This window comes from Streptopelia decaocto (genome assembly GCF_964273445.1).
Source record: "Streptopelia decaocto genome assembly, chromosome: 3".
Lineage (NCBI taxonomy): Eukaryota > Metazoa > Chordata > Aves > Columbiformes > Columbidae > Streptopelia > Streptopelia decaocto.
The window spans coordinates 55,012,399-55,037,472 of NC_138656.1; the positions used below are offsets into that span (position 1 = coordinate 55,012,399).

At 38.9% G+C, this 25,074-nt stretch overlaps 1 protein-coding gene across 2 annotated transcripts in view; it reads right to left on the reverse strand.

The window, feature by feature from the left end:
• The window catches only part of RGS17 (regulator of G protein signaling 17), a gene marked incomplete at both ends in the record, with an annotated part of 29,824 nt that extends 5,010 nt beyond the window's left edge, over positions 1-24,814 (reverse strand). Inside the window, 2 exons of one of the 2 annotated variants that reach the window (XM_082048892.1) lie at positions 1,122-1,199; positions 24,696-24,814. In XM_082048892.1, the coding sequence (XP_081905018.1) occupies positions 1,122-1,199; positions 24,696-24,814 (197 nt within the window). Of the gene's footprint in view, positions 1-1,121; positions 1,212-24,695 lie in introns of both variants that reach the window. The other variant, XM_082048891.1, reaches the window with a different exon arrangement.
• Positions 24,815-25,074: the final 260 nt, after the last annotated feature.

Here is a 25,074-nt window from a genome sequence, read left to right on the forward strand (position 1 = left end):
CTTGAGGAGGTAATACTCCAGGCTACTTAGCAACAATTAAATACGGTTTCCAACTTAATTGTGAGTGCTCACTCTCCCCTTCCTGATAGTATCCAGCACAAGAACTTTACTATCTGTTGTTAATAGCTTCTGTGTAATCATGTGGCACAATAAGTGACATTTATCCACATGATTCCTCTTCAAGTCCATTTATCAACTCTGTGTGCAAGGCAGACTGGATGATGGAAAGCTATCTGTGATAGCTTTTTGGCAGTCCAATAGGTCTAATAAATGAGGAAGTGTTTGAGATTTAAACCATCCAGCAAAATCATTGTAATCTGAACCAAAAAGCATAAACACACAGATTTGAACGAGAAAACTCTTTATGAGGAGAGTGAAAGGACCCTGCTGAGAGACCCAGCTGACAGGCAGCCTGTGCACCCTTATTGTCTTTTGGGAAGCTCTCTTCACTAGAGTATTTTGTGGAAATTTCCAGCATTGTCCTCTCATAAATGACCATGAGTAGCAATGAAGACAATGAGTTGTTTGGGTTCATATACTCTACAGTTAGGTTTCAATTTACTTTTTATGGGATTAGATGACTGAAGGCCACAGATAGTTTAGCATTTTCCCCAACACAATAAATATGGACCCTAGCTTTAGACAGAAACAGAAGCTCAGACTTTCAGTGTGTGTTAGCCTTCTTCCAAGGTATGTGTTTCCTTGGTTAATTCAGGTAAAACCATAGTCCAAGCTGTTTTATGAGAGGTAACTACATTAAAGATCTGACTGTGAAGTACACTTTTGCCTGTTAGTTTTTTTTTCTTGTCTAGGTAAAGAGAAAAAAAATGATCCCTTAGGTAGAGGAGGCTTCTTACAGAGACCATAGATCTATGGAACCATGCACACATCTCCCATTCCTCCTCACCATTGCACAAATAAGAAACCATAAGTAAACTTAACTTATGGAAGTCTCTGTTGGCTTTTCATTGTCAGGACAGATTTTGCTTCATTTTGCATAGAAATTTTTGGAGGTAAAGTAATTAAAAAGACATTACCAAAGAATAAAAGCCAAGGCAAATCTTGACATTAGTTATAAGCAAATTGTAAACATTTACTGGACAACAGTTTGACCAACTTACCATTCTTCTATGACTTGTATACTCTCCATTTTGGTCGTATGTGTTGGCCTTCCTGCATTGTCTCCTCTATCTTCATTCCTAACAGTGAGGCTGCAATGTAGTACAACACTTTATTTTGTCTAGAGAAAGTTGATTTAAAACAATGGCTATAGTAATGCAAACTTTTAAAATATATCATGTCATTTTTTACCCTTGATCCCAAAAGCTACACCCAGACTTTGGAGATAAATGTTTGATGACTTTTTCCCTTAATTCTGATGAATGTTAATTAACAGTTGCTACTACTATGTGTAACTTTTTTACAAGCTCCTAGTTAATCTGCTGAAAGATGGACATAAACTTAGAGGTCACTTTTGGACTTACTTAGTAAATTGAGAATATTAGTAACAATAAGGGCAGGCGGGATAAGAATATCTGAAATGGACATTGATGAGGCTTTGGTGCCCCATCAGTTCTGGATGGTTGTTCTTTCTTTACACATGTTCCCTCTTTTCTTTCCAGGATAAGGTGGTAGCAGATAGCTCGGGTACAGAACTTAGCATGTTGCATCTCCTTATGATTTCCTTCTCTGACTCAGATTTGTTTTTCACTCCAAAAAGTAAAGCTTACTGGCCTGTCAACAGAAAGATACCCATTACCCTCATATTACCAGAAGCAAGGAAAAGAAAGACTTACTTTATGTAAAGATGTGTGGTTGGTTTGTTTGTATGTTTTTTCTCTTTTGAGCTGCTAACTAGCATCGCATATTTTTTCTGTAAATATCTTTTTAATTGGATTTGCCTTAGTGGTAGCAATTTCCTCTGTGTATTCTCTCTGTGAATGTTCTGGAACATGGTATTGACACTGACAACAAAATTCCTGATAACTACTGAAATAAAGCACATTTTGAATGACATAAGTACTCATATAGGAAACCTAGTTGCAATAATTAAGCTTACAAAGTGGAACGTAGTAAGAATATGGAGATTTCCCTTCATCAGGTGTTCCCTGCATGTCCAGTTGAGAGAAAACAAGCAACCAAGCAAAAAAACCCTCCTCCCAATCTCAACAGAGCTCATATTTGAAATATTGAGTATTCACCAATTCAACGATTGAGTATTCACTTCTGCTCAGCTCTAAGAAGAAATCCCAGCTTTGAGACATTTTTAGCACCAATAACCTCTCTTTCCAGACCTTCCGCATTTATGAGTTTCATCAACTCTTTTGCAAGTGTTTGGCAAAGTTAATAGGTGATCTCAAACCCTCTTCTGGAAAGTGGAAGTTTAAGCTCCCAGCTAAAGCAGAGCACATATTAAGACTTAAACATTACAAAGACGTACACTTTCAAACAAAACTGTTTGATACTGGTTTCTCCTTCACTTACCTGCCAAGACCTTAGTTCAGGCCCTTGGTCCTGCTTCCCCTGTTACAGCGTAGGAATGCAGCTCCAGTGCTGCTAAGGTGTTAGGCTGTCATCAGCTGCTGCAGGAGAAACAACACATCCTGAACTCTGGGGTTGGCAGGTAAAAAGCCTTTCCATCTCCTCTGACCTGCTGCTTATCAGTCTATAGAGGGAGCACCCAGAAATGTCAATGGGAGCTCCATATACAGGAGGAGAAAAAAAAGGGACCATCAACTTTCTGTCTTGTAATCTTTAAGTCTACACATGTAACTGCTTAGGGTCACCTTGCATCTGGGCAGAGCACAAAGTTGAGGTGAGGGAGAAGCAGAGAAGGCACAAAGGTTGTCTCTCTCTCCCTCCCTCCCTTCCTCCTTTGCAGTCCATAGGTAGAGTAGTATTTGCCTTCTCTGCTGGGTGCAGAGGAGTGTTCTTTGGTTCTGTGGAAGAGTAACACCATGGAAGGAGGAAATAGCTTGTGCAGGTTGGGAATGTAACAGGGTGTTCACTCGAGTCCATCCAAAAGAGAACAAACCTGCTCATTTTCTTTCCTCCATCACATGGGCAGCAGCTAAGCTGTACTGAGATAATTTATTCGTCAGCCAATAGGCTTATTCCAAGTTTTGGATGCAGTGTCTTACGGGAAGTAGCAGGTGACTCATCTGAGAGTGGTTAATCAACACTGCTAATTTAATTTCATGTCTGGGATCAAATACTGTTGTCTTGCTCATGCAAAATCTCTGCTAAACTTAGGAAAACCAACACGGGCAGATGAAGGTGGAATACAGGTAATGAGTGGGGAGTTAGAAAGATAAATAGGAAAACAGATAAGAAAACCATGAGGACTTCATTGCACTTTTTTATCAAAGAAGTAACAGATAGGCCCTATGCATTTTGATTTTCTATATGATTGTATCTCGGTAAAAAGTTCACATGATGGGCCCAGAATGCAGTGTGCAGTTTTCTGGTATCTGTAGCAGACTGACTATGTAAAGTACATACTTTCCCCTAATTCCTTCCTCTCACCATTCTTGGCTAGAGTTCAGTGGCTGAAATTAGTCACCAACACAAAACAGGGAAGACTAAAGAAAGAATTGTAACACTTGGTTGGAGCAATTTCTCAAGTTTGGGTATTGTATTTAAAGCTGTACTAAATTTGTAATACATGTTGGCCTAAATTCTGTGTTATGTTTCCAGTGACAAACACTAGCACTACATTTTAACTTTTATTTATCTATATCTGTCAAGACTGGAGTTCCATCGGATACATTACTTTTGATATGTTTTTTCCTGTGAAAGAAACCATCATTTTTATACAGAAGTACATTCAATTCAAATGTGTTCTGTTTTCACTCAAGGGACTGGTTCATGTTTTCTTAGAAAAAAAATTAAATATTTACACATTTGTGACTGCAAAGCTATTTTGAAAGCAGCCTCTAAATAACTCTGATCAGAATAACAGATTGCTACCTTTTACCTCAAAATGACAACACTGCAGTGCTGTTTGCTATGTTGCTGTCTTCAGTTGAAAATACCCTATCTGTTCACGTTTCTCTGCGGAATTCAAGCAGTCCTTAGCACCAAGGGCACCCTGCATACCTTGAGCTGGTGTCCTTGATATATTATTACATCATGGAAGCTAGTTGATTATGTCAAAAGAATTATGCTGTATAGTTTAAAACTAAACAGAGTAAAAGTAACAGGATAAAGAGTAACAAAATTACCTTAATTAAGGGTTTAAGAGGAGGAAATTGCTGATATGCCTTTTTTAAAACATAGTTAAATAAAAGGGAGGTGTTCTAGAGAGACATCTGATGCAAATTAACATATATGGTGCCATTATTTATTAGTTAGAGTATATCTAGCAGATATCTTAAAAATACAGAGATGTAAATCAGACATGATAAAAGGACAACAAAACTACTAATGCCTTAAAAAGAGAGAGTTTGGGGTGTCTAAAGGCAGAACTTAAGTGGAAAGCACAAGCACTGATTTGTTTTCTGTTCCTATGGAAGGTTTGTTCTGCCCATTTTTATGCTGATTTTTTTTTCTCTGGAGAGTATGGTAAAAAGTATTTCAGTAAGCCCAAGTGGCGTGACCTCAATTTACCTTTCAAATGTATCTTGGATTCCTGACTTCTACAAAAACAGCAGTTTCTTTAACTACTGCAACAGTAGTATTATGAGTGATTTCTATTTCGAGTGAGTGCATTTCTATTTTGCAACTTCACAAATGTTAATGACCAGGGACTACTTAAAGAAGTATACGAATTGAACAAATTACCACATATAAGGTTAAACTGCTTCAGGTTCCTAGCTGAAGTGTTTTTGGAGGAACTACTGGGATTAAGAAGACCAATGTTTATTTTTTTAGCTACTATTATTCAGCTGTTAATATTCATGTTCAGCGATTAAATAGTAGTTCTGTTGAGTAATTACTTTGCTTCATCAGTATTGCAGGCCACTGGTGCATTGTAAGGTTAAAAAAACAAACTAATTGGATAAAATAATCAAGAGAATTGGACTAATTTAAGAGCAAAAATCTCACTGACTCTTCCTCCAGGTGTTTCCAGCTGGTGGTTTTAGCCTTTTAAAAAAGTTGCTTAGCACTCCTTCTGCTGCTCTTAGCTTCTACTGCCATTAAGAAACTGAAAATAATTTAGAGTTTGGACCTGATCTTTCATTCTCTGTAAATCCAGTATCCAAATAGTCTTTAATCGCTTCTCAGGGTCAGATTTTGATGTACCAGTAGCCTAAATCTGGTGAATCAGTGAATTACTGTTACCATTATGGCAAGAAAAGTATGCCATTGTGACAGGTGCCAAGAAAAGTATGCCATTGTGACAGGTGCCAAGATGAATATTCTGCCTATGCATGGATAACACAAGTTACTATTCAGTCAGGTATTTTGTCAGTTATGTGCATTATATGCAGTAGATCATCACAGTATTTGTCAATTATGTCTGGCATTGAAGACAACATGACAATTAAAACCTCTTGCCCTAGTGGTGTTTTTTGTGCTGCCATGAAGATAAGGAGTAGGAATCAAGCTGGGATACTGTGAACTAGCTGGTAGGGTGTTGGGTTGCTATTCAGGAGATCTGTCCTCAATTCCTACTTTTTGGCTGAAGTCGATAGATGGTAGGCTCTTCAGGGCAGTTACATTTTGTGCTGAACCTGTGTAAGGGACACAGAAGGGCCACGAGCCTTCTAGCCACCACTGTAACACAAAAACTTTCCTTATTCCAGCTCAAAGGCCACATGAAGTCAGTCGCACAATTTGGTTCTCAGATTAAAATCAATATTCAGTTAAGAGTCTCTGGATAACTGATATTCTGACATGTTTCTTTCACTGATTCACCCTTTGAAAGAGTATATATCTCACTGGCACTGCTCTTCACCCTATCCTACTCCTAGGAGTTTTTGCTATCATCAGATTGAGAGACAAAATATTTTTAGGCCATAGGTCCAAAAGCCAAGGAGGATTGTTTTGATGCTTGAGTCCAATGAGCTACAGGTAGGGCTGCCGAAGCTTAAATAATGGTGATGTAGTAGATGTAGGTTAAGTGGAAGCTTTCTTTAAAACTCCCACAACTCCCTCTTCTGAAAAAAAAATCACAATCAAACAAAATATATCAAGATTTAACTGTGATTTTAAAATTCCACTGGTAAATGATATAAAATGACCATTCACCTAAAATGTTGACGAACACAAATTGAATTTGCTAAACATGTTCATTTAGGAAATATATTTTCAGAGTTGTCTGGAGGAGGAAAAGCTCTCCTTTAAACAAGCAGGTTAGTGCACTCATTCAGGATTTGAAACAACCTTCCTCTGGGACTGCGGTAGGGTAGATGTCTTTCAAGCTGTTCTTCTGAAGCTATTCCACTTTGGTAAAAATAACAGAATACTCATTGCACAAGACAAAACCAAGAGACTCTGAACTTAATAGCAAGCCATTCTGTAATGAATCCTTAAGTATATTATTGTCATGGTTTTACCCCAGCTGTCAACTAAGCACCATGAAGCTGCTCACTCATTCCCCTACCAAGTGGGATGGGGGAGAGAATCCAAGGAGTAAAAGTGAGAAAAGTCCTGGGTTGAAATAAAATCAGTTTAACTTTTTTTGCTTTGCACATGCAAGAAAAGCAAAACAAGGGATTTGTTCACTTCTTCCCATAGGCAGGCAGGTGTTCAGACATATCCAGGAAAGCTGGGCTCCATCATGCATAATGGTTACTCAGGAAGACAAAATGCCATCACTCCAAACATCCCCCCCTTCCTTCTTCTTCCCCCAGCTTTATATTCTGAGTGTCATGTCATATGGTGTGGAATATCCCTTTGGTCAGTTGAGATCAGCTGTCCTGGCTGTGTCCCCTCCAGCTCCTTGTGTACCCCCAGTCCACTCACTGGTGGGGTGGTGTGAGAAGCAGAAAAGGCCTTGACCCTGTGCAAGCACTGCTCAGCAATAACTAAAACATCCCTGTGTTATCAACACTCCTTTCAGCACAAATCCAAAACATAGCCCCATGCTAGCTACTATGAAGAAAATTAACTCTAACCCAGCAAAAAGCAGCACATTCATATAAAGTACAATATTGTATATGTCACTGAGGGAAGAGCTTGAAAACAAGACCATATGATCAGTTCATTTTCCTGAAGTGAGGGGAAAGAGGTTTTGGAAACTCTGAGACAAAGATGGGCACCAATCCTAGATCATTCACCAGCTGGGGAAATATAATACCTTCACTCTTCAACACAAAGTGGTGTGCCTCTGCCTGTCTCCAAGCTCTTTGATTCCTTGAGTTACAAGTGTCTGGTGTAAAGCATGCTGTGCGAACAGAACTGTATGGAGAACTGGGAAATCACCAACCACATGAAGTTGAACAAGGTCTGGATTTTGCACCTATGACACAGCAACCCTGGCTGTACATACAGACTGGAGGATGAGACGCTGGAAAGCAACTCTGTGGAGAGGGATCTGGGGGTTCTGGTCAATGCCAAGTTGAACATGAGCCAACAGTGTGCCCTGGCAGACAAGAGGGCCACCCATGTCCTGGGGTGCATTAAGCACAGCACTGCCAGCCGGGCGAGGGAGGTGATTGTCCCACTCTGCACTGGTGTAGTCTCACCTGGAGAACTGTGTGCAGTTCTGGGTGCCACAGGATAAAAAAGATATTAAGCTACTGGAGAGTGTCCAGAAGAGGCTACAAAGTCGGTGAAGGGTTTGGAGGGGAAGCCATATGAAGAGCTGCTAAAGTCACTTGGTTTGTTCAGCCTGGAGGAGACTAAGGGGAGACCTCATCATGGCTACAGCTTCCTCACAAGGGGAGGAGGAAGGGTAGGGGCCAATTTCTTCTCTTTGGTGACTAATGACAGAACGTGAGGGAATGGCAGGAAGATGTGCCAGGGGAGGTTTAGATTGGACATTAGGAAAAGGTTCTTCACCCAAAGGGTGGTAGAGCACTGGAACAGGCTCCCCAGGGAGGTGTCACAGTCCCAAGCCTGACAGTGTTCAAGAAGAGACTGGACAACACCCTCAGACACATGGTGTGAACTGTGGGGTTGTCATATGCAGAGACAGGAGTTGGACTCGATGATCCTTGTGGGTCCCTTCCAACTCAGGATGTTCTATAAATCTATGAAACATACCTTTCCTGGTTTTAATTTGCATGCAGAAAAAGTGCATGCCAGTATATTTTTCTTTTTTGATTGTGATTCAGTCTGATCAGAGTGTCTTCAGTACTGTGGTTCAGCAGTCAGTCATTGAAAAAAACAATTGTTTGCACAGCTCTGTTCATAAGTTCACTCCTACAAGCTGAGGTGGGCTCTGACAGAAGCCAGAGGTGGATGTGGTCCCCCTACGCTGTATGGCAATGCAACAAGCAATAATACTGGCACTCTTTAATTTCTTTTGTGAAAATGAAGATAAAATTATTTTCTGACATCTTGTTTTTCTGACAGCTGGAACACTTAAGCCTGATAGCAGTGAAAACTAGTCAGGCTGTATTTGTTTATGAAAAGAGGAGCATGATGATTTTGCTACATTGTGTGATAATGTGTAGTGATGAAAAATGGCTGCAATATTATAATGATCCATTCATAAAGAGCAATACAGCCATGTTAATCTCAAAATCACTTAGAGTCTAGTCAGTAATGCTATATTCTGTATCTCTTTTAATGTCACAAAAATAGGCATCCAAGAGATAGAAATTTTACATGAAAAATATTGTCTTTTTTTTTTTTTAATAAATGATACAAAAAGCTTCTATCAAAGCAAGAAAAAGAGTTCACTTTTTGTTACAATAAATGAATAATATCCAGAATAATTATTCTCAGAAAAACCAGAGTAATGATTTTTATGAAGGAGTAATGCCTTGCACTGGATATTCTCATAGGCTTAGGTAAAGATGAATTATGTCCTTCATGCCCCTGGCTGTATTAGAAAGAAAGAGGATGGATCAGCCATCAAAGCCATGCATTGTGGTCTCTCATCTCTGACCTTTGAGAATTTATCTCCTTGTAAGAACAGACAGACAGACTAAAGCACTTAGACTGTTGTAATAATACCAGTATATGCAAAGCATTAAAGTGCAGAGCAAACTCCAGCCAAATTAGTGGCACTAAGTGAATTCTGGAGTGGAGTTTTGTGTGGAACCTTGAGGTCTGCAAGGCCACCACAAGTGGCACGCAGTTTATCCACAGAAAGATGTGTAAAAATCACAAACTTGGTGTTTCCATAAGTCTGCATTGGTTGTCTGTGAGAAACTTTGGAGGGCAACAGTGGTCAGGAGCCTGTGGAGGCATTTACTTAAACTCATCAGAATCTGGTCTTAACAGCAGAACATGATAAGTTTTGTTCCAAAGAAGAAACAGATCAAAAAAATGTGAAGGATTTTTTTTTAATTAGTGTTCATCCTAGTCATTTAAATGAAATAATATTTACAGATCTTCACTGAACTCAGTAAAGAAATGTAGGATGTAAAATTTTATACTGAATCCAATTTAGAAGTCTAGTGAAAAACAGCTACATCTTTCTCTGAGGAAATTAATTGTCTTGTGCTTAAAACTAAATGGTAGAGATTGTGTTGAGCAGACTGACACAGGAAAGGAAACTGTTGGGGAAAAGCCAACGAGTACCATAAGGCTATAATCAGCTACTTGGCAGTGTCCACTGAAACTATAAACTCCTTTCAAAAAGTCCAGGTACCTGTGGTGCTAAGCTTCCTGAGTGCCAGAGTTACATTTGCCTTAGGTGAAGAGATGGTGCAAGAGACATTATTATTCAAATTATATTTAAAACAAACAAACAAACAAACATAGACTCTAACTTGGACTCAGCTGGTTTAGAGTGAAAAAAATGTGTTTGCAAGGAGAATTTATAAACTTGACATCTGATTCTGCAAGCTTTACCTCATGTAAGAAAAAGAAACAAACAAGCAAATATCTTCTTTTATTGTTTTTCATTTGTTTCTTTATATGTTTTTTAAAAATAATGCAAGTATATGCGAGGGCAGCATCCCAGAGATTTTGTATTACAGCTAAAACCCCTCCAGTATCTCAAACTTCAGATGGGGGAAAGGATGCATAGCCACAAAGCTCTCAGCTCTTTGTTCAGCTTACACTGCAGTCCCATCATTTTGACCTGTAACCATAAAAGCCACAGTGATAACTGTTTTTTTTTTTTCTTGTCATGGGTCACAAAAGGCAAAATAAAAATGAAACAAACGACAAAGATGTTTCCTCTCTTCTAATGGCTGGAAAACATTGAATTCCTTCCTTTCTAATTTTCCTGGGTGGTATTTTTTCCCCTTGCTTTAGTTTGCTGTGTTGTAGTGTGGTGTACTTCAGATTTTTTCTCTTTTTTCCATCTCTTTGTTTGAGGACCATACAACTGAGCAACAGTCTGTAACAGACGGCTGGGCACTTGGGTTTGCCGTGAATGTGCTTTCAACTGAAAAGCTTAGTGTCTGCTCAGGATCCAGTAACAGTAAATGCAGGCAGGCTTCTGGCTCCCATATGCACCTTGCTGCATAGCACAAATCCTCTGGGCCAGGGGGGAGCTCAAGGTGGAAATTTTCTGATCTGACTTTTGCTACCCAGGATGGATGCAGAAGCTGTGTCACCAGGACCTTCCACTGGGGTTTTACCGAGACTGCAGCTGACTGGAACTGAGTTTGTGTTCCACACAAATTTGACAGTTAAAGATAATTCACTTTTGAATTGTTTTTTTCCACAAAATAGTGTTCGTGGAAAAGTTTAAGATTAATGAAATTCCATAATTTGTTTTGATGGTTTTAAAAATAATTATAATTGCATTTTAAAATGAAATAATCCATTGTCTTGCTTTCATTCATTGTTAGTAACTATTATTCTAACTAGGCTTTTGTAATTCTAGTTAATGTAATCAATAATGGATTTAAAGGAAATATTATGCTTAACTTTAAAAACCTCTTTAGAAAAATTATATTCTGTCATAGTAGATGCTTTTGCCAGTAAGCTTTCTGATTACAAGAAAAGAGATTTTCAAATGAGAAAACAGTTCATCAGAATAACCAGCAGTCAAAACTCTTAGCTTCATGATACCTGGAGTTTATTAGAACCTCATCTCTTAAGAGTCCAGCAAACAGTAGCCCCACCTTTCACTCAGAATCATGTTTATACTAAGAACTGTGGAGAAAAGCTCGAAGAGCAATGCCTTACAGTGACAAAATCCTAAAGCACAGCAAAACTTACATTTCTGTTTTGGGTTATTTTGAAGTATCCTCACTTCTCTAAACCAGCTTTGAGATTTATAGAAGAGTGACATTGACAGCATGGATGTGGAGTGTGTGGACATAGGAATAAAAAGATGTGGTCAAACCCATCTGTGCCTACACACAAGCATCCTGGCCTGTTCCCTTCTCTATTTCTGACACTTAAACTGTACCAGCAATCCAGGGGTGACTGAAGAAATTGCTGCCAGTTCTCCTTTGTTCCATAGTGCTGTTCTTGCAGTGCTGTGCATACTTTTCTGTGTAAAGCTTTTAGTCCTGTGAGATATTTCAGAGTTTAAAAGGAAATACACTTAAAAACACTATGGATGATCCTCTGATCCTACTTTTCTCCCTTGTGAAAACCTGGAACTAAGGTCCATGAATGCTTTTGTTCAAAGGCTAATAGCAAAGCCAGCCCATCATTGTTCAGAATTGTGAACTTCCCTGTGAGAAATAAGAAACTTCTCAGTTTATCTGAGTTTGTATTTTTTTTTTGCAATTTTAAAGTTGGGGGAGACCAGGCTGAATATCTTACTGCTTTTCAATAGCAGTGCTTTTTTAATACTGTGCTGGCTTCAGCCTAAGTGGTCTAAATCATTACAGATCAAACTATTAACCATAAAAGAAAAAGGAGATTGGTAGAAATTAAGGTTTAAGATATCTGGAGCATCTCAAGTTATTAAAGTCTAGTCAGTTAAGACATTTAGCTCTGTCCTGATAGTCTTACTTATGTTGTGGTATTCCTCAGCTCAAGTAAAAGCAGAATTGAACCCAAGTGATCTAGTGCTTAAGAGTATAATCATCTCTTTGTTAATGGGAAGCCTTGGCCAAGATTTTGGAGTTTATATAAGATCATTATATAAGGTTATTAAATTGCATCCCACATGCCACTGTGAAGGTAGATCATCCTTAATGAAATATGAATGCTAAGCTAAAGTAAGTCATAGGGGATGTGCTCAGTCAAGTAAGTACCTAAAAAGGCTTTAGCAAATCTGCAGTGTTCCACTCTATTCCCTTTCCTGTATATTTAACAATTTAAAATAGAATAGATCTAAAATCTGGTAACCTTTTCTGTTAATGAGTGACAGTCAGACTAATAGTCTCCTTTTAAAGCCATGAGTTATATTCTCCTACGGAATCACAGAATGGCTGAGGTTGGAAGAGACAGAACTCTTGAGGTCAGAGGAACCTCCTGTGTTTCACTTTGTGCCCATTGCATCTAGTCCTGTCAATGGGCACCTCTAAGAGGAGCCTGGCTCTGTTTTCTTTGTACCCTCCCTTCAGGTATTTATATGCATTGATAAGATCCCTCTGAGCCTTCTCTTCTTCAGGTGGAACAGTCTGAGCTCTCTCAGCCTTTCCTCATAGCAGAGGTGCTCCCGGCCCTTCATCATCTTTGAGGTTCTTTGCTGGTCTCTCTTCAGTATGTCCATGTCTCTCGCAATGAAGAGCCCAGAACAGGACCCAGTGCTCCAGGCGTGCCCACCAGTGCCACAGTTGACTCATTTACTAGAATCATATGTAAACAAGGACTGTGATTGAAGAATATTTTTGGAGGCTGCTTAAAAAGATGTAATGACATTCACACTTCAGGATGATTTCAGGGTGAAGGAGAGAAATGGTCTCAAGGTCAATGCAGGCTAAAAGATACATGAAAAGAGTCTAGTCCTTTTAATGGTCAGCTTTACTGGACTTGCTCTTCTCCTCTGTTCTTGTGTGGCTGATTTAAGTTACCTAGCTACAGATATTGCAGCTCAGCAGGCATCCAAAGGCAGATGGAAACTAACAGTGTGCACTGTACTCAAGCTTCTAAGACACAAGACAGTATCTCTCTCAAAATTAGACCGGCAGTAAGTAAAAGCTGTAATTGTGCGAGAGACGAAATAACTAGTGATTTAACGTAATCTCACTTTCCTAAACCCTTCTTTCTCAGATGTATTTTGTTTTTCTGAAAATCTAAGAAAATATGCTTTCTGCTGGATTCTACTTTAAAGAAATTGTATTACTTTTACACAACGAGAGCCACACTATATGCTACTACAATTTTGGAAACTTTTACTCTCTTCTAGGATAAATTTTGGAGGTTTTCGTTCTAAGACGTGTAATGTAATTTCTGTATAGGTAAAAATCCATGGCTTGCCAAAATTCACTTGCCAATGATTCCTAATGGAGTTACTTTAGCTTTGTTTCATTACTGTACAGCTAGTTTCTGCTTTAGGCAAGATTCAACTCAAGGGTGTATTTCTCTTGTCAGGTCCCAGAACAGATCACTACTCTGGTTGTCAGCTTCATTCCTTCCTTCAGAATAATTTTACCATTCATATTCTGCCTTGTACAATGGGTACATCTAATTACCAGACAATCCACAGTGTCTTTACTTCTGGGTACAGCTATTTTGCAAGAAATTCTTTCATATATTTGAGACAATTAAAAGTGGCAGTTGTCTAGTGTTCAAAGAAATAGAAATTGTATTCTTTGAAAGAGTAACTGGATGAATAGAAGCCCTCTATTCCAATAGCTAGCAAACCTAATGGTCTCGATTAATTCTGATAAAGAGGGCCAGCCTCATTTTCTATAATGCTTCTTTATTTTTATTGGTTTACAAAGATGAAAATAGCAGCAACAGTAAAGAATTGAGCCTGATTAGGGTCACTGCTATGCTTCCATGGATTTAGTTGCACTTTCCAAATGTGAAAAGTTGCCTGGTAACATTCATACTAAATTCACATTTTCATAAAGTGTTGTAAAGTTCTTCAGTTAAAGAGGGCTCTATGTGTTGGTAAAGTATGATTCCTACCATGGTGTTTATGAACACTGTATTTTATAAAATTAGCACTGACTAAACTAGTTTACGTTTATTCACATTGCAATCAGATAGGATGCAGCATCTTACACTTAACATCTGTCCAACTGACAAACAGGATTGAGAACCGCCATGCCAGTCTGTCTCTATCACAGGCAGGCTTCTGTTTAGATGGGTGTTAGCTGCTGGTTTCCAGATTTTCTGTTAGACAAGGTCCTGAGCTGGGAAGCTCCTTCAACGTGGATGTCAACAGGAGCAGAAGATACCTATTGATGCATAATGGATGCTCAGCATCTGCTGGTATCAGGCCCTCATCAGCTACTTCAGAAGAGCCGGAGTTGCCATCTAGACAAATATATGTGCTATGGAATTATTAAGGGTGACTAGACAAGATTCACATCTCCTTTGCTTTCTGCCTCACATAATGAATGCCTGACCCACTTTTCTAGTGAAAGGATCTTCATCTTATGAGTGTTATCTACCAGGGGCACAGACTCATTTCCATGATGCATTCTCTCATTTTTTCTGTTAAAAGCGCTAGACATTTATTCCTGTTTTAATTGACATTTTAAACTGATTTGGAATGATACATGGTTACAAAATAAACCTTTGTAAGATGGAAATTTTGCTGCTAAGAGATTTAAGTAGCCTTTTTTTTTTTTTAGCTGGCAACTACAGGCTGCATTTATTCTTGCAGATAAAACAGACTGGGAGAGTTCTCTGGCCCTAGGGCTGACTGGCACCACACAGCCCCAGTGCATAAAGCCCATGCCCTAAACAGGGTTTCTGCACCTGTGACAGGTCATTATCTGAGGCTGTGCACTTTGATACTGACCAAAACTCTGCCAGGGAGTTAATACTTGCGAACAATTTAACTTTAGGGCTGATTGCTTGAGCCCAGGTTAGACCCTGACTCTGGTTCGTTTACTAGTATAGACACAGTTAGTGTGTTTGATTTGGATAAGATTTTGTTGTTGGTTTCGTTCGTGCTTGTTAAATATTTAAGTTTTTGTTATAATCCACAATAAATAAAGTTCGGAGGATCTGCAAGGCCACTTTGGCACCTTTAAAATTACACCATTATCAACACACCTTTATTAAGCTTATATTTTGATCTCAGACCATTTTAACCTTTCACACACTTCTCCATTTCTGTGGTTTTCCTCAGAATTCTGAGTTAATGCATAATTCTCAAATTTGCAAGAAGGAAACAAAAAAGCATCCCAAGCCCAATCAGGGGAGATTTTAAAAGACTACAAACTCCTAACAGCCAAAATTCACAGTGTAAACTGGATTCGAGCATCCTCTGCACTCTTGTAGTTGTTGTTTTGTTTGTTTGTTTGTTGTTGTCGTTTTTGTTTGGTCGGTTGGTTGGTTTGTGGTTTTTTTGTATCTCCTTTTTTGCCACAGCAACAGTCAAGCTGTGTGCTGGTGACAGAAAATCTGTCATGACATTATGAATCTTCCTCCAGCCACTATTCTGCAGACATCAAGCTGAATAGCATTTTGGCATAGGCAGGTGGGAAACAGGCATGAGTGGCAAGGGAGAGCCAAGATGCTGATGCTCTGAAGCAATCCATCTCTTAAACAGCCTCTGAAGAGACATCAAGCTTCTTTACCACAGTGGAGGTGATTCTGCCATTGCTTTCTCTCCCTCTGCCATTGCTCTCTCTCTCCTCAAGAGCAGTTGTCCCTGAATACACTCTGTGTGTTGCGCCAGAGCAAAATCAAGATCATTTTCTAAAGTTAACTAGATTTAGTCTGCTATCTCCTTCTAAGGAGCTACTGTCAGCATCTTACGCGCAGCTGAATTAGAAATGAGCCTTGTGTAATCCCAAATCCCCTCTGAGCATGTATTTATTCTTCAATTTAGGAGGATCCTTTTTGTTGTTGGTGGTGTTGGTTTTGTTTTTGTTTTTGTTTTTTTTTTTTTGTTTTTGTATGCATTCCAATTTTCTTCACAGAATTTTTCCCCTGAAATAGGATTGTTTTCTGCAGTTACACTAATGAAGGTTTCTTAGTAATATTATACAAATTAGAATCTATGCATTTCGTTTGTGAAGCTTCAGTAACATTTATTAAAAATTTGCTAATATATTATGGTTATGTTCTACCCATTCTCTAACCCGCTTGTGTTGTCACAGATGGGTAAAAATGTCAGTAAATACATAAGCCTCCATCTGTTCCTCAAAATGAAGTGAACTTTCAAAGTTTAAAATATTAAAGATAAAATCCTGATACTAGGAAAGCCTGGCCTAGAGAGCCCAGGGCTGGTTGTGATGTTAATAAAGACTCTACCACTGGCTTGTGATCAAAGTTACAAGACCAGCTACATAAGAAGCTATTGCTCCACTCCTGCACTTTAGACTTCTATTTTATTGTGGGAAGTAACAAATTTACCTCATACCTTTGAAAACAGAAAGATTTATCAGTTTACATGGAGTCAGACTCAATTAATAGTGTTAAAGGTTTTCTTCAAACCAAAGTTCTTTGTTGAAAATAAATTTAAAATCATTTACATACTCTGAACGTCTGTGTAGTGTCTTGCATATCTTTGTGCTTCCACCATGATTTCATGGTAGGCCAGCAGCACCTTAGCGACTACCCCTTTGTAGACACTTGCCAAAATAAATGCAGTGTGCATCTTACACCTTTCTGCTAGAGAAGTGCATGATCTTCATTTACTTTGCATGTGCCATAAAGCAACGACCTGCACCAAAGCCACCTGTTGCTGATGTGGGAGCCGCTGGCTCACAGTTTCCACCCCTGCTCCAAGGCTGTGCAAGACCTTGTCCTTCCACATGGCTTTGGAGGTAGGGGGCAGGGGGCTGAGAAGACAGGAGGAAGATAAACGTTGTGGATGTGCTTGGAAATAGAGATTTCTGGGCTGCTTTTTGATGAGGGGAGATAAGTGTTGATTGATCATTAATATTTTGGCTTCACAGCGACCAAGTCAGGCTCTCACAAGATTTAATAGGTTAATTTAAACTTCCTTTAGCTGATTTTACATTAAATTCTGCTGTTTGTAAGTCTTATTTCTGTAGTCCTTTTGGTTTGCTGGTAACATTTTGATTTCTTGCATTCACATTTTACTCTTTAGAAGTATATGCAGGGAAAAATAGGGAGGAGGTTTGCTGCAGTTAGTAAACTTGAGACCTCAACTATCATACCTTTGCACCTTGTGGCATCATTTATGCAGAAGAAATGTTCTCCTGTCTTTTGAACGGTAGTGTTTCACATCTGCTTCACAGAGAGGTGCAGGAAGTGGTCAAAGCTGCCTTTAGTCAACACTTCTGGAGCTCTGGGATAAGCCCTGTATGGAATCACATCTGAGGTATATTTCTGTTCTAGCTCAAGGAGAGAGCAGACTTCCAGGAGTTATCAGGTTAACATGGACAATCTGGCTCAGTGTACACAAGGGCACAAGCCCAGAGGTTGGCGAGTCAGGCTGTGATATGCTGGGGGAGTTTTATAAACAAGCATGCACAGAGCCACCTGTCCCCAGCCTGCCCCGAGGACCTAAACATCCATAAAGCTCCAGCAAAATCACTCGTTCTGTCTGAACTATAAAGCAGAGTGAGCCTATGAAAGATCATACCTATTAGGAAGATATGCTGCTCCTTTCCGATTTTTTTTTTAACTTCAGAGCTCATCCCCTTCTTTTGGTTTAAAGGGAAAAGAAATGCTTTACTTGGGTATTAATAAGTACTGTTAACATAACTTACAAAAGTATGAAGAAAATACTTGACAAGCTATTTATTTTTAAAGAGTCTTCTGCTTGTTTTTCCAAATGATGCGAATTTAAATTTCTTATTTTAAGTAGCTCAGGGAATCCTGAGAGTCCCATTTCTAAGGACTAAGTATTTAAATCCTTATCCCACACTCACCCCATGGTGCATACCAGTGACAACAGGAATGTCAGCTGGGCAGCTTTCTCTCATGGCCTCAGCACTGAGATTATGTGGCCTTAAAGACAAGATGATTTAAGACTGATTTTATAGAATATCACATTTGGTAGCATGTGTGACAGGTCATATATTGGATTTTATCCAGCTATAAATTCTACCTGTCAGAAGAACTGGTGGTCCTTTCCTAAGAAAGCACCAGTGCTGCCCATTGTACTATGATGACATAGGGCAAAGCAGATGATACTGTCTCACAGATGCATAAAGCACAAGTTGTCATGCCAGCTACACCTGCTGTCCCTCAGAATAAATTATTCTCCAGGAAAGAGAGGGAATGTTTTAATCTTTGACCTCCGCAACAGCAAATGTTAAAAATGCAAGGAAGTCCTGTGATGTTTTAAAGTGTAAAAAGGCTCAGAATAGAACATCTTTTCCCATTAAATATTTTTTAAAATGTCACCTTCTATTTCGGTAAAATAGAGTACAATAGCCTGCACTTCTGTATTCTGCACTGGAGTAAAATCATTCCTGATGCACTTTTCCATATTTTTTTTTTCTCAGGTATGATGTTTTGAAAAAGTAAAATGCAGAGAGTTGAGTCCATCTGTTTCAGGTGTGTTGTCCTATGCGTTCAGGGAGGAAAAGTTACAAAACCAGGCTTGTACAAAAAAAAAAAAAAAAAAAAAGCAGAAAATATTTTGAAAAATGGGTGCTTTTGTTTCAAAGACAAAGATTTTGTTTTCTTGATGAAAGCTTTAACAAAATCCTGGTTCCTGGGTGACTCTCTTTGTACCAGCCCACCTCTACTCCACTCCTAGTATAAATGTTCTGCTGCAGACAGCATGGGAAGCAGAATATGGATTTTGGTTTCCACATGTTTCAGAACATGTGGCTATAATTTATTGCCTTAAATTGGATTTTGTTTCCATCCTTTCTTTGCTTCCCTCTCCTCCAAACTTTCTACCATAGCTAAATAAGATAAAGCAGCCATGACTATGACCTCCAGGGATTATTTTGTGTGGAGTCATGCAAAGCTTAGAAACAGTTTTTCAATGGCAAACTAACACTGAATATGCTAGAGAAACATTATTCATCTCAAAGTACTAGACAGGTGGGAAGTGCAAAAAAAAAGTTGTGGGGTTTTTTTTTGTTTGTTTGTTTGTTGTTTTTTTTTTTGTGTGGTCTTTTTTTTTTGGTTTGGTTTGGTTTGTGTTTTTTTTTGTTTTTTCATTTAGAGTACCATGCACACCATCTGTTTCTTAGGAGGAGGAAAACATTGAACCGTATAGAAAAAAATATTAATATAATTTAAAATTGTCCTTAGAACTGCATCTGTCTTCTCATATTCATGGCACAAGTGACAGAAATATCTTTTTGTAGGTTCAAGTCAACTGCTCAACCCATGCAAGGAGAATTTTCCCTTTAATAAAAAATATTTGTGTAACAAGGTCATCAGGAAGAAGTTTCTGACCTGTCAGAAGAACTGGTGGTCCTTTCCTAAGAAAGCACCAGAAGTCACAGCAGTCATAGACAAGTTATAAGAACTGGACAAGAGAGATTTCTTGCCAGGAGCAACTCTTGTTTACTGCCAAGCTGGCAAATACCCTATCTTCCTTGGCATCTCTCGGGTGTGGGAAATTAGTCATGGAAGGGTCACGAGAAATCAAATGACTGGCATAGCTTTTGTACAGGGCCCAGCTTGGAGCTGCTGGACATGTGACTCCCTTTCTCTCTTCCAAAAGAGTCTTCAGCAGTTGTTTTAATGGTTCCCTTTAAGGTAAAGGCCTTCCAGCTCGCACATTTGAATTGAGCTATAGAATCAAGTGAAGTTGTGTGATTATCTTCACTTATCCACAGGAAGCCTTTTCACGTCCCCCAGACTCCTGTACAGCTAAGATCTCTTGCAGGGCAGATATTAGATGCCTTCTGAGCCTTCTGTGTGGTAAAAGGAGAGGAATTATCAGGTATCAGTGTCCCACAGCTTTAAAATTCACTGAGCACCTTATGAAAGGAAGAGACGATAAAAAGATATTACTCCTGCTCTGGGTGGGAGACAAAAGAGGAAGCAAATAAAAACGGCAGAATAGCCAACCTCCTTGTGCTAGTGTCTTGAGAGGTGTTTTTAAAAAAGTGATTTACAGGTGTTTTCAAGAGAATGACTGGCTCAAGAAGCTGGAGTAACAGATGACTAAATAAGGCTGGAGAAGTGAAATAACAGGCTTCTATCTTTACCTCACCAGGCTGAGCTCAAAACTGTAAAGCCATAGCACTAAATACTAAGTGCACAGCTCTCTGGAAAAAGTGTCATTGAGGAGATTATAGACTGTCACGTTAGGAGCCTTACTGCAAATTTTGCAACTCTCAGGCTACCCGAGTCATTGAAATTACACCTAGGAAGGAAGCCTTTTCTTCTGTCCTCTGTGTGAATGATGTTTTGTGAAGGCTGAAGACACAGGGTAAGATGTGGTCCAGCACCTTCAGTACCTGACTGTTTCTTATCTGTTAGATTGTTTAGTGAGGCAGTCTTCCTGAAGTAAATGCCTAAGGTCTATATCTGGTCAGCGTAGAGAGGAAGGTCCTATAGATCTCCAGAGGGATATATCATCTGCTTCTGTGGTAGGTGGACAAGATTTTCCTGTTAGGGACTTCAGAAGTCCTTTATTTTCTCCACTAAGGAGGACAACTTCCTTTGTTACTGATCCTCAGGCACCCATTCAGGGCTTAAGCTAGTTGGTCAACATCCTGACCATACCTATAACAATAAAATGACCAATTTAAGGAGTCTGTTTATCTCTACCTTTTCAAATTGAGCAAACTTTGGTAATCAGCCCTGCTTTGTCCTTGTAAAATGAGAAATTTACTGTCCTCACAATTATCAGCGCCAATAGATGTACCAGCTCTGTCTGGGATAGAGTTAATTTTCTTGCAGTCCATATGGCGCTGTGTTTTGGATTTGTGACCAAAACAGTGTTGGTAACACATCAATGTTTTGCTGAGGAGTGCTTGCAAAGCATCAAGGCTTTCTCCGTTTCTTACACTGCCCTGACAGTGAGTAGGCTGGGGGTGGGCAAAAAGATGGGAGGGGACAGAGCTGGGACAACTGACCCCATCTGACGAAAGGGATATTCCACACCATATGACATGGTGCCCAGCAATAAAAGCTGGGGAAGAAGGAGTAAGAGGGAGGTTCAGAGTTGCAGCATTTGTCTTCCCAAGTAAGCTTGGAGCCCAGCTTTCTTGGAAATGGCTGAACACCTGCCTGACCATGGGAAGCAGTGAATGAATTCCTTATTTTGTTTTGCTTGTGCACAAATCTTTGCTTTATCTTTTAAGCTGTCTTTATCTCAACCCATGATTTTTCTCACTTTCACCCTTCCACTTCACTTTCCTCATCCCACTGGGCAGGAGTGAGAGAGCGCCTGGGTGGGGCTGAGCTGCCTGTTGGAGTGAACCCACAGCAATAGAGAAGTGGTCCAAATATTAGTTACTTTTAAGAGGGAAATATTAGAGAAAAAAAATGTATGATGTACTGAATAATTTTTGGATCCCCAAACAAAAGTGTGACTATTTGCCTATGCTGTTATGCAAACAGAAGACTTAATGCCTATTCTGATTCTAACACAGGGTGAAATAGAAGTAAACAAACATCACATGATTCACAACAGATATTTTTAGAATTCTAATGATTTGTTTGGCTATTTGAACTATTGAACTAATTCTTCAAACAGATACAAGTGAAAGCTTCTTACTAAAAGCTACCCTCCCTTTCTATAATGGTGAGAAATTTGAGGCACTAAGAGGTCAGTTATGTAAGATCTGTCCTCAGTCACACAAGCTGGTGGTGGAAAAACAGAAGAAAAGTCTCCTAATCTTGATAGTGACAGTTAAAGGATTGTCATCACCATTAATGAACATAGGAACATTTCCGGACAGGTATCTCTTGAGAAACTTGTATTACTCAAATACAAAGATCTGTGGAATTAGAGAAAGCATGCAATTTCATTAGGTCCAGAGAACCTGTTATGATTATCAGTTAGGCTTTCCTATTACAGAGAACTACCCTAGAGAATTACCTACCTAGAATCCCCTATATAATGTGACTAATAAAGCTTTTTAATTTTATATTTTTAAATTATTTTTGTAGTGGCAAGAATGGTAATCTGTGTTCTACCTGGACAGTTCAAAAATTTACCAAACAAATTTGGCACAAGAACCAATTACTTCATTTTAACTCAGATTCTGAAACATTCATATTGCCTTTTTCAAAGTTTTGTCTCATCTCTCTTCTAATGGAGTCTTCACTCTGGAAGACGGAGCTGGAAAAGTCATTATATCACCTATTCTACCTTTTTGATTTTAGAAAACACAAGTGATGTCACTATCACCTTTGGCCTATTCTTTGACTTAATCCTGAAAACTAGCTAAAACTGACAGGATTTCTCCACGCTCAGTTTAATCTACTTTACCAAAAAAAACCCTTCAGCACCTGATATACAGGGTATTAACAACAAAAACAATCTTTAAAGCAGCTGAAGAGACATCCTACATTTCAAAGCAATAATTGCTCAAATTTACATTTAATATGCCATCAACTTCTGAAATACATAAGGGTATTGCATTCTAAGGAGTAGAGGCACTCCAAGGGTCATAAAGCCCATGAAAGCTTCAAAGTAGAGTATAGTTGTCAAATCAGAATTCTTGAGTTACAGCATGCTTGAGAAATAAAATAAACTTTCTTTGAGTTTTAGAAATTAGACCGATATTTTTATGGGCATTCATGTTCCAGTATGCAAGGCAAAAGCCAACCCTAGCTGTACCTGCACAATGATGGGCTTTATTTCCATCCAGTAAAGAGATGTTGTAGTCATGCTGGATAATTATATGAAAACATCATCTCAGGGATTGTCAAAAAGCAAGCAGAGTGCTAGGAATTAATAATAAAAAGAGCAAACACAAAACATGGTGCACTTTTCTTGACTGTTGCAGCAGATCTACTCGACATCTCAGACAGGATACAGTAAAATGGGAAAGGCACATAGAAAGACACAAGATAAGTGGATAGATAGAAGAGAATTAAGGATAAACTATGGTCTGGCTAAGTTTCTGTATGACAGAGATTAAAACAGGGAAGACTACGGAAGAAAAGGCAACAGAAGTGGGATATGAAAGAGCTCTAGAAAAACTTGATCATCCTGGGAACAATAATTCACTGTTCTTCACAGTCATAAGAACAAGGAAGCATCAAATGAAATCAACATCTTGTAGGTTAAAACAAATAAAAGGGAGTAATAGTTCACAAAGTGCACAAGTCTGTTGTAGAATTTATTGCTATGGGAAACTCTGGATGCCTAAAGTTTACATGAGTTAAGGAAGTTACTGCAGAAAGTGGTTTGACAAATTAATGAAAGAAAGTTCCATCAGTGGCTATAAAATACTCAGAAATAACCTCTGGGCCAGGAAGTCCCTAAGTTGCAGATTGCCAAAAGTTGTGAGGAGTTTTGCTGTGGATAGGTTGAGGAGGTGCATGTCCACTTGTTTTTTCCTTTCCTTGTGGTATCTGCTACAGGTCACTTCCTCAAATAGGATACTGAGCTAAATGAACCTTTGGTCTGTAACAGTATAGGTAGTCTTACATTGTGCCCTTGTCATGATGCAGAGATAGCAGTGGCAAAACATCCTTTTCTTCCCATTTAATACACTTTCATGTCTTTGCTGTATGGATTGAACACATTGCAAAGTATCTTGGAAAAGCATGATCTCTCGCTCATCCTTGCTCCAAATATCCTCTGCCTACAGGTGAAACTAGAAGTAACAGCCAAAGCAGGTCCACCCTGGTACTGCCTCCAGGATGTGGCATCTTCGAAAAACCTGTCTTGTTTGATGCCTGGTGCATACATGCTGGTATGTATTCTTAAATATATTTGCGACAAATTGTCTCAAATTTTAGACTGGGCCCAGATGGCCAATTCATATGAAAATAACACGTATATACAGATGAATGGTCACTGCAAAAAGACTGAGCTTGTATGTAACAGGGTGCAGAGGCTCCAAACAGTACTTTTTGTTTCAAAACTGTATTCATGAAATTAAGAAATAAAGACCTGATGCATCTCAAGACACTGAGAGTTTAAAGCTGTTTCTGCAAGTGGCTTTAATTCTTTGACTTTCCAAGTGAAGTCTTTGATTAGGAAGAGACAATCAACCACAATTTTCAAGCCTCTTTTCCACTAAAATTATGCCACACCAGTTAAAAGATAAAGTGGAATTTAAGGCTTCTGTTCTCATATTTACAGAATATACATTATTCAACAACTAAGTAGTAAAAGAGGTCACCATATATTCACATTTATGACCTTCTTTTTCCCTCCTGAATGCAGAGAACTACAGTATCAAAAGTACAAGCATAAAAAAAATGTTTTGAATTAAAAATAGAAAATGTTCAGTACCAAGTCTCTCATTCACACATACTAGTTTTACAACTGAAATTTCCTCTTTTAGTTATAGTTTAAGTAGGGTAAATATAGCTTGAATTTACTATTCTCTCCTCTTCCCCCTCACAAGATGTCCAACCAAATCAGGGAATTGTTTAATCAAATCTTTAAGTGAAATGTTAAATTGTGCCTCTTGGCAGCAATGCTCTCCCAGAAGTTTGCATGTTCCCCATGCTTGGCACTTTCCATTCTCATCATTTACCTGTGGTGGATATAAAACCAAATATACTACAGGACATACCATGAACAGCTGCAGCAACAGCACCAACAAAAGCAACATGTGTTGTTGGGCCTTTGGTTTCCAGGTGCTTGAGACACAGCTGATGTTCCTTCATTTTGTGACTGCTGCCTCTTTCTCATCTCAGCTACTTCAGTGCCCAAGTGGCTATAAGAACACAGACATAAGAGATGTACAGAATTACTATAGGCTGTCATAAAGTACATTGACATTTCTATAATAATCTCCAATGCTGCTGATTATCAGAGCTTGTGGCAACAAAAGTACTTCAACTGTGCCGGCCAAGTAATAGTTCTATTGTGTCAAAAAGCAGTTTCCAGAAGACCACATTTTAGTGACACGCTAATGCTACTGTGCCTTTGAATCACATCTATTCTTACTG